We start from the raw sequence: 13,844 nt of genomic DNA, 5'->3' as shown, positions 1-13,844 counted from the left end.
TATAGAAAAAAGGAAACACTTGTACTCTTTTGATGGGAATGTAATAATACACCCTTTTGGAAAATTGTGGCAGTTACTCAGACAATTGAAAACAGAACTACCCTGTGACCCAGAAACCCCACTTTTGAGCATGTATAGCTCAATGAAATGAGTCAGCTGAAGAGATATGTTTATTCCCATGTTCACTGTAGCATTATTCACCGCAGTCAAAATGTGGAATCAACTCAAATGTCCATCCATAGACAAATGAATAAAGAAAATGTATATACGCAAAGGAACACTACTCAGCTTTTAAAAAGAAATGAATTCTGTCACTAGCAACAGCAAGAATTAACTTGTAGGACATCAAGCTAAATGAAATAAACCAGGCACAGACAGACAAACTCTGCATGAGCTCATTTATATGTGGATTCTAAAAAATCCAAACTCGGGAACAGGAGGTTAGCCTAGTGGTTATGACATCAGAGTTCCTGGGTTTGACTCCCATTTCCTACTTCTGATTACAGCCTCCTGCTAATGTAGATGCTGAGAGGCTCCTGCTTTCCAGGTGGAAGACCTAGATGGCAGATGTGGCTTCCTGTTATGACCCTGGCCCAGCTCCAGCTGCTGTGGGCAGCTTGGGAAGTGAACAAGTGGGAGAGAGAACTCTTTTTCTCTTTTTTATAAATAAATAATAAATAATGGATAAATAAATGAAATTAAAAAAAATTCATACTCATAGAAGTTGAGAGTAGAATGGTGGTTACCAGAAGATTGGGATGAGAAAAAGGGGTTGAGGAAGGGAAGAGGTTAGTCAAAGGGTTTAAAGATTCAGTTAGGGGCCGGCGCTGTGGTGTAGTGGGTAAAGCTGCAACCTGTAGTGCCGGCATCCTATATGGGTGCCGGTTCGAGTCCTGGCTGCCCCACTTTCAATCCAGCTCTCTGCTATGGCCTGGGAAGGCAGTGGAAGATGGGTTAAGTCCTTGGGACCCTGCACCTGCGTGGGAAATCGGGAAGAATCTCCTGGCTCCTGGCTTTGGATCAGCACAGCTCTGGCTATTGTGGCCATCTGGGGAGTGAACCAGAGGATGGAAGGCCTCTCTATCTCTCTCTGCCTAAGCCTCTCTGTAACTCTGCCTTTCAGAAGAGTAAGTTATACCGACAGATTGCACAGCAAGGTGACCACAATTAAACCATACTGTGTGTTTCAAAATTGCTTAAAGAATAGATTTTAAATGTTTTCACCACAAATAAATGCAAAGTAAGTGGGGCAGTGATATCTCACTTAGGGTGATAAAATCATGAACATGATATTCATATAACACACCATTACATTGTATCCTTAAATATATACAATTATCATTTGTGAATTCAGAAAAAAAATTCCTTCCTTCCATTGAACACTGTGCACAGGAGGAAACGAACACTCTCAATCAAAGTTCATTTCTGTCAGTTAAGTTAAGGCACTAAAAATAGAATCTTGTTGTATTTACTCCAAGGATGAATATGGAAAATAAAAGATGTTTTAAATACAGAGTAGATGTCTCAATAACGGATTTCATTTACTACAGACACACTACAAAATATGAGGCCATTTCAGAAAGTTCGTGGAACATGTATTTCAAAGATAATTTTTCTTTGGTGCAAAAAATTTTGAAATCCGTATTTAGGAAGGGAGACTTCAAAAAACTCATATTATGGAAAACCTATGCACGGCTTTCAAAATTAATTTATAGTAAACAAAATTACCTTTTATTTCCATTTTTCAAAAGCTTTTTGAAGTACCCTTGGATATGCATTCACGTTTAGCAAAACCAGAAAAAACAAGATAGGAAAAATTTATTGATGAGGTGAACTGATACAAAATATATAAATTGCCCTTGCCTTTGGAACTGAGATTATAAATTTGCTTCATAGTCAACTGAGGTGTGATTAACATTTAAGTACAAAGGTTATTGAACACTTTAGCACGAAGGTTTCTCCATGAGCTACTTGGATTTATAGGATCACCCTACCAGCATTTCTTTTGAAGCTGGGTTTTCTGGGAGAGGAGATGCTGGAGCACATCATCCAGCTGAGGGTTGTCCCGCTGAACACAAGACCATGCAGCAACACTGTGCCAGAGCAGGTGGTTAACTTCATACCCTCTCTGATCCAATGGCAACTGTCCCTGAAATTAAAATAGAAAAGTATATCTGCGTGTGATTTGAACAAAGGTGAAAATAAATGCTAATACACAAATGAAAATGCACATTCTCTTAACATCTCATGCCTCACCAACTGAAGCAATTTATATAAGTGTATTTCTGTTAAGTCTATATGGACAGCTAGCCTGAACCTAATGCATGTATTTCTCATAGGGATCCCCTGTCCAATGATATCAGTAATACAGTATGAGCCATACCTTGTATCCTTAAGGGACAGCTACTAGACACAAGTGTGCTTCTTTGATTCAATGCAATTTTGTCCTCTCTGACTGCTGAGGAGAAGGGGACCTGAGAAAGTCTGAACAAACACTTAATAGCAGTGTAGATTTTAAACTATGGGTTTCTACTTTAAGAACCAAAATATATGCCTAACAGGATACAGTCAATGTCTGTGAAATAACTATTTTAAAAGCCTAGAAATTCAGATATGCTCCCTAACACACAGATTTAAGTGGCCTACTAAAGTAACTGGTAGACAATAACAACAATCTCATTTACTTGTTTACACAGTGAAGAGTCAAAGGCACATCCTGTGAGATGTTCTCAGATTGTTAACTGAGTTAATATTTTGTGCTCTTAAAAAAAGAAACTCTTGGGGCTTAACCTATAGCAGGTTAAGAAACTGCCTGTGATACCAGTATCCCATATGGGTGCTATTCCAGGCTCAGTTGCTCTGCTTCCAACCCAGCTCTCTGGTAATGGTCTGGGAAAGCAGCAGAAGACTGCCCAAGTGTTTGGATCCCTGAACCCATGTGTGAGACCTGGATGAAGCTCCAGATTCCAGGCTTCCGACTGGCCCAGTCCTGGCTGTTGCAGCCATTTGGAAATTGAACCAACAGATAGAAAATCTCTCTCTCTCTCTCTCCCTCTCTCTCCCCACCCCCTACCCACTCTGCCTTTCATAGAAATAAATAAATCTTAAAAAAAAAAACACTTAAAATCTAAAGTGCTTTATAACTGTTACTCACGGAATAGAAAAGAATCAAGTTTAAAATTTAAAGATAATTTTCCTGTTGAGCACTGTCAAAATACAAGGCCAAAAGTTCACACATAAATTATAGATTAAGACATTTTTGAGTAAACTGTTTAGTGAAATCCCTTGGAACTGTATTGATCTATTTTATGTAAAGACCTAGCTGTTGGATGCTGGAGCTAAAGGTATGAGCAAGACAAATTCTGCACAGGCTGCCAACTCAGGAACAATACTTCAGTAAAGCAAATGGTATCTAATATGTTTTGAGAATTTTAGAATATTCCATGTAAGAGCTCTATTCTAAAATAATATAAGGCATTATTTATGCACACTTAACTCAGTTTCCTTCTTTTGTGATAGAGCCCATCCAAAATACGGAACCTGTACATAGCAAATTCTCTTCTCAAATCGTTCTAGCTGCCTCAGCCAGGACGCTCAACAATCCTCTGCATGAAAACTTATCCTGAATAAATAGGCTAGTAACGAGATGTCTGGAAACTCTGAGATGACTTGACTAATTAAAATAATCAGTGCACTTTTCCATGGTTATATGGACTAATTATTAAGGTAAAAAAAAAAATTCAGTTAACACAATCATGCACCATCAGCAGAGAAAATTCCTGAAAGTATTTGGTAAAGGAAAAATCAGGATTTAGGCAATGAACTAGATTTAAGTTTAGTTTTCAGTTTTACATGGTGTCATTGTTATTTATGAATGAGAAAGGAAAAAAATGCAGCCTTTGATGTCCGTGACTTAGGACAGCACGTTGCTAGAAGGTCACAATGGGGTCACGTGGATTGCTTGTTGGACATCAATTCCTAAAACTCCACAAGATACATGATAAACAAAGTCATTGAAAAACAAATTTTTTCTAAACACAGACAGAAACAAAGTCCTTGGGTATGTTACTTTTTGACACCATCAACTCTAAAGAGAACCCTAGGATCACCCAACCAAAGTCCAAGTCCTGTATAGAATCATTCTCACACCCTCTTGCTGCAACACCTCATGGTCTCCTGTAGAGTGTAGTTTCCCTTCGCAACAAGTAATAAACCCTTATGGCTACCTTGTGCCCTTATGTATTTTAAGCATTTTCGTGGAAATCGTCCTAATTTCTTCCCTGCTTTTAAAAAAATATGTATCAAACTTGGGTGGCTCGATTTAACAAGCAGTGTTGTGTTTTAATTCAATTGCCATGTATATAGAATCAGTGTAGCAGAGAGGGTGAGCCTTAGTAAGTGGTGTAAACTGCTTTACCTTTTCACTAAAGCAGTCCTGCCCACGATGTGCTTGGTAGGTACGTACCGTTTTCAAAGTGTTACTAAGAGGGTGGACGCGAAGAAGAAACAACTTCCAAGACATATCATTTCTGTGTATATATATATATATATATATATATAATTGTTATATATATTTAGTCAAACAAAAATTAAGCATGTATTTTATATCTTTTTGTTCTATTTTTCAGTAATTTATCATTACTATATTTTACAAAGGTGTCGATCTTTGAGCGTTTGGAAAGAAAAAACAGTTGGACATTGACTTTTACCCCAGACATGTGGTTCAGAAGCACTGAGCACCGCACTCAATGACTCGTAGGACCTTTAGCTGCCCTCTTGCCTCCCTTCCTTTCCTTGTTCTCCACATCCTGTGGTTGTGTCCTCTCCCTCCTTGTTGTCCAGGTTTGAACTCTCAGTTGTAGCTTGTACAATGCCAACTCAGTGACTACTCTGAAAAACCCATTTAGCAAAGCACTGTTAATCGACTGCTGGCTGGAACTCTAAGCAAATTTGAGTACACAAACCAGCGAGAAGTGACCGGTGAAGTGTGGACTCTGCATTGAGTGCTCAGAGTTTTCTGTGTTTCATCTCTGCTTTTATTCATTTAGGGGATTATTGACATTGGCATTAAGAGGACCTCTCAATACAAATGTGTTAACCTGGAAAATACAATGTGGATCATAGTGTAATGATCCTAATTTTAAAGAACTTCTGTCTCAGTCTAATTCAATTCCTAGAAACTATTTTTAACTAAAGTGTGGGATAAAATGTCCCAGGTACTTAATATATCAGAGGGTGAGCTTGCTAACCACATGAGAATACTCACCGCTTTTTAGAGAACTATCTAATATGTAGAACATGTGAGAAATATTTGAAATGCAGAACGGGTGACAATCTTCAATAAACAGTCTACTGAGTTTTAGTTGTGTTTAAATATACATTCCCCAAAGAACTAACTGTGTTGCTTTTGCCTTGTGACAACTGTGCTTAGGAAAATTCAGCTGTGCTAGAGCAGAAAGGACAGAGTGGAAAACTCCATCCAGGGCTCAGACCCTGCAATCCTCACAGCTAATTAAAGATACCATTTGTCAAAGTCAGTGGAAGCCCTCTAAGTTCACTGAAAAGGACATCAAAAAGAGAAATGGGATGTAGCAGCTGAAGACAGGAAACGTCCTATTCTTAAGTAGAGCCAACAGTCATATATTGTGTGTCCTGATGTATAAATTCTACAGACTTTTTAAAGCAAATTTAGCAACACTTTGATGACAAATTAACGAATTATTAAAAAGCACATATTTTACAGTGGATGGAATATATTGCCATGGAAATTTTAGCATTTTCAGAGGATAAGGGCTGTAAGAAAAAATAGATTCACAAATCCTCTTCGATAATACATTAATAATAAGTAAGAAAGAAAGGTGGTTGCAAATGTATCACTCATATTTTTATCTCTTTTTTATCCCCTTATTATGCACTCCAGAAGGTGAGAGAGATGGGCGCTGAATGAGTAAATTCTCAGTGGAATTCCCGAGGCTGGCTTAGACTATGCTGTACTGGAGAAACGGGGCTGACAGTGGGGAACGTGAGAGCACACAATCTGCTGATTGGCCAAGTCAGCAGCTGTAGCGGGGACGAGGCTACAGGCCCTATTACGAAATAAGTAGGAGGCAGAAAAGGGCAACAACATGGACAGCCCTCATCTGTGAAGACGCCTTCCTGGAATCACATGGGTAGAGCTGACAGAGGATTCTGAAGAGGCTGAATCTAAGCCCTTTTGTTCTGCAAAGTGGAAAAGGACACAAAGGCTTAAGGACTCACCCCACTCTGAGCAGACACCTTCTTGTCACATGCTGACATTTTTAGCCTTTCCAACCTGGGCTGAGCTGTGTGGCGCTAAACGTTCACTTGCTGTCAGTGTGTGTACCGAGAGCGACAAAATGGGTCAGTGCTCAGCAAGCCTGGAAGTCAACACTGAACGCTGCCTGCCTCACAACTAGAATGCGCATATGGCCAAGATTTCATGGTATCTTACTTGTCTAAAAAAACACTCAAATCATTCCATTAAGTCAACAGAAGCATGGCTTTAGATGAAAGTTATTGGGTTTAATTGTGAATTCCTAACTGTGGTTTTTAGTCATCCTAACTTCCACTTACACGGCACTTCATAATCTACAGGCACCAGCTTTCTTCAGGTCTTCACAGCCAAAGAGTGGGAGCAGACACAGTGGTGACGGTGGTGGTGACAAGGATGACTGTGAAAGCTAAGCTGGTGGAGGTGCAGAGAACTCACAGAACCTCCTCTAGATCACTCAGCCAATCGCTGAGCAGTGTTCTTTCCAGTGCTGAATTTATGGTCTTTAGTGATTATAACTAACAGGTTCAAATTACTGAACAAACGTGTCTTTGTATCAGTCGTTCACAAGGTTCAAAAAGATTACCTGAAATGTTTTTGCTTATATGTTTAACTTATATCTAGCATTAGAAAAGGTCCAAAGGAAGCCTGGGAAAATCGTGAGGTAGCAAATATATAAAATCAATGAGAAAGAACCTATCTTAAATTGCCTTAGTTGCTTTTATGTTTATGTTTTATGTTTATGTTTAACATAACTAGCATTATGTTAAAGTGTTTCCTCCTGGTCTCCTATGCGGGTGCAGGGCCCAAGGACCTGAGCCATCCTCCACTGCACTCCCGGGCCACAGCAGAGAACTGGACTGGAAGAGGAGCAACCGGGACAGAATCTGGCGCCCCAACCGGGACTAGAACCTGGGGTGCTGGCGCCGCACGCGGAAGATTAGCCTAGTGAGCCACAGCGCCGGCCCCTTTTTTTTTTTTTAGAAATTGTTAAAAAATTAATTTTCTATCCACTATAAAAAGGTATGTGTAACAGAAAACAAAATGTGCACATGGCTTCATGGAGTTCATCTGTTTCCCTTGCAGCCCTAGCCCAGAGCTAAGTCCATCTCCAGCAGTGCTTACTGAATTGACAGGCACAGCTAGTTCATCCTAGTAATCTTATGTGATGCAGCATACAATAGCATACACCCACCATGTCAGAGCACATGTTCCCAGAGGCCTCCTGGTTTCCTGTAGCGCTAAAAACCGATCCATAAAGGTGTTCTCTTTTACATATAATTTCTGAGATTTTCAGGATAAATTGCACTTGTAAAAGGATGTTTGGATATTGATTGTATGATTCTCCAGAGAAACAAAGTGCTATCGTAAAAAATGGATAAATATTTCATTAGTATATTGCATTTGCTTCATTTCTCTTTTAGTTATTAAACTATAATTATATCCTGTACATAGAAGCCAAAACCACTGTACAATTCCCCATCTAGGCAAGATTTATAATGTTATGTCTGCCCCCTGGTGGTGGAATATAAAACTACAATATAAATAATTCATTCCTAAGAGTTTATATAATTGGGAACCGCAATTGCATACTGGTTGAGAGCCCAATTAAATATTGTTACTGCTCAACAATGCTTGGACGCTTTCAGCTGAAAATTAATCAAGTTGTAATGGATACTATATCCACGATGGATACTTTGAAATTACAATTCTGTCAAAATAAGTCTTTGCTTCTAGTCCAATATTTTTCAGTTTTATTTCAAGACGTTTTTATTACTGATTTTTAAAGGCACATATTTTAGATGTAGGGAAAATGTCGTTTAGTATAAGACTATGATATTCAACAGAATCGTCTTGGGGGTTGTCCTATAAACTCTTAGATATTCTTTGAGTTTTGGTCCATCCACATGGTGGAAAAATTAGTAATGACAATTCTTATATACAGACAAGGAGCCAATAATCCATTAAATGTTTGTGTTCCCCAAGATTCTCCTCCTAGAATTAGTTGCTCCCCATTCTCAGATTATCTCAGCCACATGAACATAAATGACTGTCACATCTGTATCCCAGGCTGCATTTGTTTCCCCCAGTTCCAAAGCTACGTTTTCAACCACCTGCTGAGTTCACATATCTGTGAGTGAATGCAAAATTCAGAATTCCAATATTTCTCCAAATCATAACCCCAAAACTTCAGCTTCCTCTTGAATTCCTCACTTTCCTTTATGTATAGCCAGATCCAATGGATAACTCAACATTTTCCAGAATAATTTTACTGTATGCCACTCCCCTTGTAAAAGTTGCCACCTTTAATATCTTTCCCTCTAGGAACATCAGAGCTAACTGGCCTCCTGCATCCACTCTCTCTCCTTATCCCCATCAGCATTTACATTGCCACGGGAGTTCCCTTCAAACATGAAATTTCTTAAAATCAGTGACACAAACACTACTAAATAAGGGACTGAGTAACAAACAAGGTCACACACTTAAGTAGGAAGGCAAGTTGGAAGCTGGACACAGAATGGGGAAGTCAGCAGGGAGTGTGTGAGGGTGGGAGGTGGGGAATGGAGGATGGGCAATGGGATGGGAAAGGAAGGATGTTGGTCCAAGGGTACAAAGTTTCCGTTAGGAAGAATAGCTTCCAGTGATGTATTGCACAGCACTGTGATGAGAGTTAGGGACAACGTATGTTTCAAAATTACAAAGAGAGCTAAGAGAGTAGATTTTAACTGTTCTTAACACAAAGAAATGAAAAGTCTGCATGTGGGGGCACAACAGCTAAACTAACGCTGTTTGGCCCAGGGGCTTTGTTCTTCAACACTGCATTTATTACCTCTCATGAAAAATAAAACACAGCTTATGCTCTTTACAGTGACAGTCTAAGTTCTCACAGTGTGACATAAAAGATTACACGTGTGAAAAATGGAAAGGATTCTACCATATAAAAACGGTTGAAGCCGAAGTAAATGTGGTTGAAAACTTTCTAGGTGACCATGCAGGAAATATATAAAAAGTCGCAAGAAGATCAAATAGCCAATCTGTCAAGAGAGAAAAGAAAAGAGTATTTTGTGTTGCTCAATAAGTGCTTAAAAACCATAAGGAAAATGAATTATTTTGTTATTGCATTTACTTTTGATGAAACAACTTCAAACTCATTTGATATTATGTGTTTTTGCAATAACTTTAAGATATTTGTATCAAGATGGGAATGATAGTTCAACCAAAAAAACTTTCATAAATCATCTCTGCATTACACATAATAACCAATACTGAATGCCATGTTGTTATATATCCTCTACAACAGTATTTTTCAAATTGCAAGTCATATTCCATAAGTGAGTCATGAAATCAACTGAGAGGGGTTTTAAATAAAAGAGAAAACATCAGAGTATATCCTCGTTCCAGTATATTAGTGAATGCATTTTATGTGTGTGCTACATTACAATGCAAAGGATATTTCTTTATATGGGTCTTAACCAAACCAGTCTGAAAAAAAAAACAGTTTTAAGCATTTCTGAGAAACATTCTACTTGTGCATAGTGTGCTGTACTATGCTCCCTAGGCCCTCACAAAAAAATAAAACTCACAGTGTCATTACTAAATAAGTACTGAAAATCTTACTTCTGTGACATTGAAAATACATGTATCACTAAAGTTTGTTTTCCATAGATTACAAAAAAGAGAATAACCATAAGAATATATAATATATAAGAATTCACAGTAAATTAGTAAAAATATATAAACTGTGAATAAAAATAGAATTCACAGTTGTGTAAGTTGTGTAAGTTGCAAATCATGAGGAAGAATCAAATAACAGGAATAGCTATCACTATCTTGTGTGTTTGTGTGTCTGTGGTTATATAAAGAGATAGGTATTTCCAAGTCCTCTTAACAGCAATGCAGAATATCATTATCATCATCATTGTTGTTATTATGATTGATATTATATATGTAGAAGATGAATCTGACCAAGCCCCAGTATTTCACATAGACTAGTAAGTCAGTAAGTGGCATTACCAAGACTTTGAACGCAGGCAGTATGTATTGCTCTAAAAGCCACAAACTTTCTACTCTAGCAGTGACTTTCAATTATTTCTATTACATGCCTCTGTCATTAAAAGGTCTTGAGAATTCACTATCCATACTTGTAAATATAAATTATAAACTTGTACCCTTTGTAGACTTACAAATACAAATAAAATGTAGCTAAGGCATGCCAATAATGTCTCTTTCTCTAGGCCACTTCTTCCAGTTCTGTGCTTCTCTCAGAAACTGAAGTTAATGAAAAAGTCATGGAGGTCAATAGACCATTTGAAAGAATGGTTCAGTGTTCTGGATGACAGTATTCAGGCGGCAACTCCCACAGTTACAGCCCACGAATTAACAGAAGTCATAAGGAGAATAATTTAAGGATTTTTCAAGGGGTTAGAGATCAATATTGAAAAGAATATTCATTAATGTTCAAAAATTTAATTTAAAAGAGAAAATATATGAAAAGTAGGTCAGTATGAAAAACCTCTGTATTACAACCCAATTTGGTCATGAATTTTCACCTGATTCAGATTATCTCTAGTTAAAGCTATGCTTGCAGAAATGGTTTTCAAAGCTTTCATCTGTAATATTCTGAAGACTAGATTTTTACTGAAAAAGTCTGCCTTCCCATATCTCTAAGGAATTCTGGGCTCTCACTGCATCACTCCTCATGTGACATCCGTGGATGTTCTCTCTGCACCCTGGCACTGCAAGCTTTGCCTCCTCAATGCAACCTCTGCACCCCAGTCTCTTCCCCCACACTCCCAACTTCCCTCCCATTTCCTTTACCACCCTTTCTCCTTCTCTTCTTGTCTCTTCATTTCTCCAGCCCTTTCTCTGCATTGAATATTGAAAATTTGAAGATCACTGTCTATATTTATTTTTAAAAGATTTATTGATTTATTTTGATGGAGTTACAGAGAGTTACAGACAGAGAGAGCGAGAAAAAGAGAGGGAGATCTTCCATCGGCTGGTTCACTCCCCAAATGGCCACCACAGCCCTGGAAAATCTGTATCTATGTAAAAATCATGTATGGATTTCAACTTTTTTTTTTGCATCAAAATAAACTTAACCTTGTACTTCAATGTTCCCATGAACTTTTTGAAATACCATTATAAATACAGCACACAGTTGTTCTCACTGCTGGTCTTATATAAGCTAAAACAAAACAGTAAGCTTTAAAATGAGTAAATTTGAGAACCAAGTAGATGCGTGACACCAAAACTGAAGCTCCACTGGACTCTGGAGCCAAACTGCCTTGGTTTGAAAACATTCTCTGCTGAATGATGCTCTAGGTAACAGTTACACCTTCCACGTGTAACTGTTTCCTCATCTGTGAGATCCTGTATGAGAAATAATAGCATTTACTTCTTACAGTTGCTGTGAGAACTAAATAAATTAATATGCTTAGTGTATTTAAGTCATTTATGGTAGAAGGCACATAGCTAATGTTGTTTATGTGTTTGTAGCTACTATAAGAACTTGCCAAGTTACCTATCCCACCCTTCTAGATTTTTTGTTTGTTTTATCATGAGCAAGTCAGACAGGACAAAGGACTGTAAATCAGGTCTTTTGGTGGGTTTTGTTCCTGCTTGGTAACTGAAAGTCAATCTGATTGTCTTGTTTTTTCTTCAAAATTGTACTTAAAAACCCCAGTGCCACAGGGTCCTTTGGGTTTTGCTTCTCTTGCAGACTCCCTCTATGCCACTCTGGCTGGAGATCTTTGACTCTAATAAATCTTGCTTTTAAACCTTGGAGAAAAAAAAAAAAAAGAAAAGTACTTGCACAGGTCTGGCTCTGTGGCATATCAGGTAAAGCTACTACCTGCAACACCAGCATACCATACGGGCAATGGTTTGAGACCCAGCTGCTCTACTTCTGATCCAGTTCCCTGATAATGTGCCTGGGAAAGCAGTGTAAGAGTGGAAGATGGCCTAAATGCTTGGGCTCCTGCACCCACATGGGAGACCCAGAAGAAGCTCCTAACTCCTGGGTTAAGCCTGGCTCAGCCCCTGCCTTTGCTGCCATTTGGGTAGTAAACCAACATATGGAAGATCTTTCTCTCTCTCTCTTCTTCTTCTTCTTCTTCTTCTTCTTCTTCTTCTTCTTCTTCTCTCTGTATAACTCTGACTTTCAAATACATAAACCTTAGAAAAAAAGATGGCTATATAAAGGACAAAAATATAGCAATTTAAAAAAGAACATGCACAAATTTTCTAACCTTATAGATAAGAAGATAGGAAATCTTTTAAAAATTTAATGGTGTGGTATATATAAAATAAAAGCAATATATTCAATTGGTAAAACCATTTCATATTTTGTAGTGATTTTTCTTTCTATCAGAAATGCAAAAAGCAAGAACTTCAGAAATGTCACCAAAAGAGATAGCAAGAAAAGGAGAGAAAAGTCACACTTGCTCTGTGTTTTTTCTTTCCATTATTTTGTCCATTTCACTCCATTCATTTCTGCATTATAATAGTGCATATATTTAATGTATTTCATATTCACATTTATAGTTACATGTATTTATATAATTTTATTATAAATATATAGCCATAATGGACAACTGGAGAAATACAGAAAAAAAGGAAAAAAATCATCCTAAGCTCATTATCCCAGAACAGCTATTGGTAACATCTTGGCTCTCCCTCCAAAATCTCTTATGTGTAAAGTGCCAGTTCTTCACATGGTCAGTTTCTATCTTGTGTATCTGCATCTGTCTGGTCTCCATCAGCAATAAAACCATCAGTTAAGCTAAATGTATTTAACAAATAATAAATTTTGCAGAAGTCAACTCATATGATCATAGAATGCAGAACCATAAGACCTCCGAGACCATACAAAGCACTTTGCAACTCTGAAATGTCATAGAATACCAAAAGAACAGCTCATCTTCTCAAAGGGACATTTATCTGTCATCATTTTTAAATGGCAGATGAGGTAGCATTTAAAATCCTTAAAAGTTGAGAAGAGAAAATCTGTATAGATTCAGAAAACAATAGTATTGATTTCCAATTAACTATTACTTCCTTATTTAGTTTGTTAACTTAATTTCCATTTAGATATCAAGTAACAATATACATCCACAATTAGAAATTAAAAGAAACTACAAAATGAGAGAATATTCTATAATAAAAGCAAGTGTCCTGATCCTAAAACAGATATTATATGCCTACATGTAGTACACAGGACAATTAAAAATATTACAGAAAGTGTGTGACATACCTTTGCCAGCTTCATTTCAATTGAATATAAATATGTCCTCAGAAGTGCATCACAGCAGAGTCTGTACAAAATGGACTCCGCAACAAAAAATAAGGCAGGCAGATGATCATAATCAAAGGAAATATGGTCCATGGAAGCATAGAGCATATTCAAAGCCTCTGAAATATTACAAAGCAGAAACTCCATCAAATGTAGATCATCCTGTTTTTCCACATGTTAAAATTAATTCTTGAAATAAACTATTTGGTCATAAAAAAACAGATTGTGATTTTAAAATATATTTACAAATTCTTTGGC

General features: G+C 37.5%; 1 protein-coding gene across 1 annotated transcript in view; it reads right to left on the bottom strand.

Moving 5' to 3' along the window:
* Positions 1-13,844, bottom strand: part of TMEM232 (transmembrane protein 232) — a gene marked incomplete at its 5' end in the record, with an annotated part of 285,351 nt that overhangs the window by 215,351 nt on the left and 56,156 nt on the right. Inside the window, 4 exons of the mRNA XM_062211950.1 lie at positions 1,995-2,128; positions 7,488-7,654; positions 9,228-9,327; positions 13,548-13,705. Coding sequence (XP_062067934.1) covers positions 1,995-2,128; positions 7,488-7,654; positions 9,228-9,327; positions 13,548-13,705 — 559 coding nt within the window. The remainder of the gene's footprint in view (positions 1-1,994; positions 2,129-7,487; positions 7,655-9,227; positions 9,328-13,547; positions 13,706-13,844) is intronic.

Source organism: Lepus europaeus, chromosome 15 (assembly GCF_033115175.1).
Source record: "Lepus europaeus isolate LE1 chromosome 15, mLepTim1.pri, whole genome shotgun sequence".
In the NCBI taxonomy this organism is placed as follows: domain Eukaryota; kingdom Metazoa; phylum Chordata; class Mammalia; order Lagomorpha; family Leporidae; genus Lepus; species Lepus europaeus.
The sequence above is the reverse complement of the archived record's forward strand: the minus strand, read 5'-3'. Positions and strand labels throughout refer to the sequence as shown.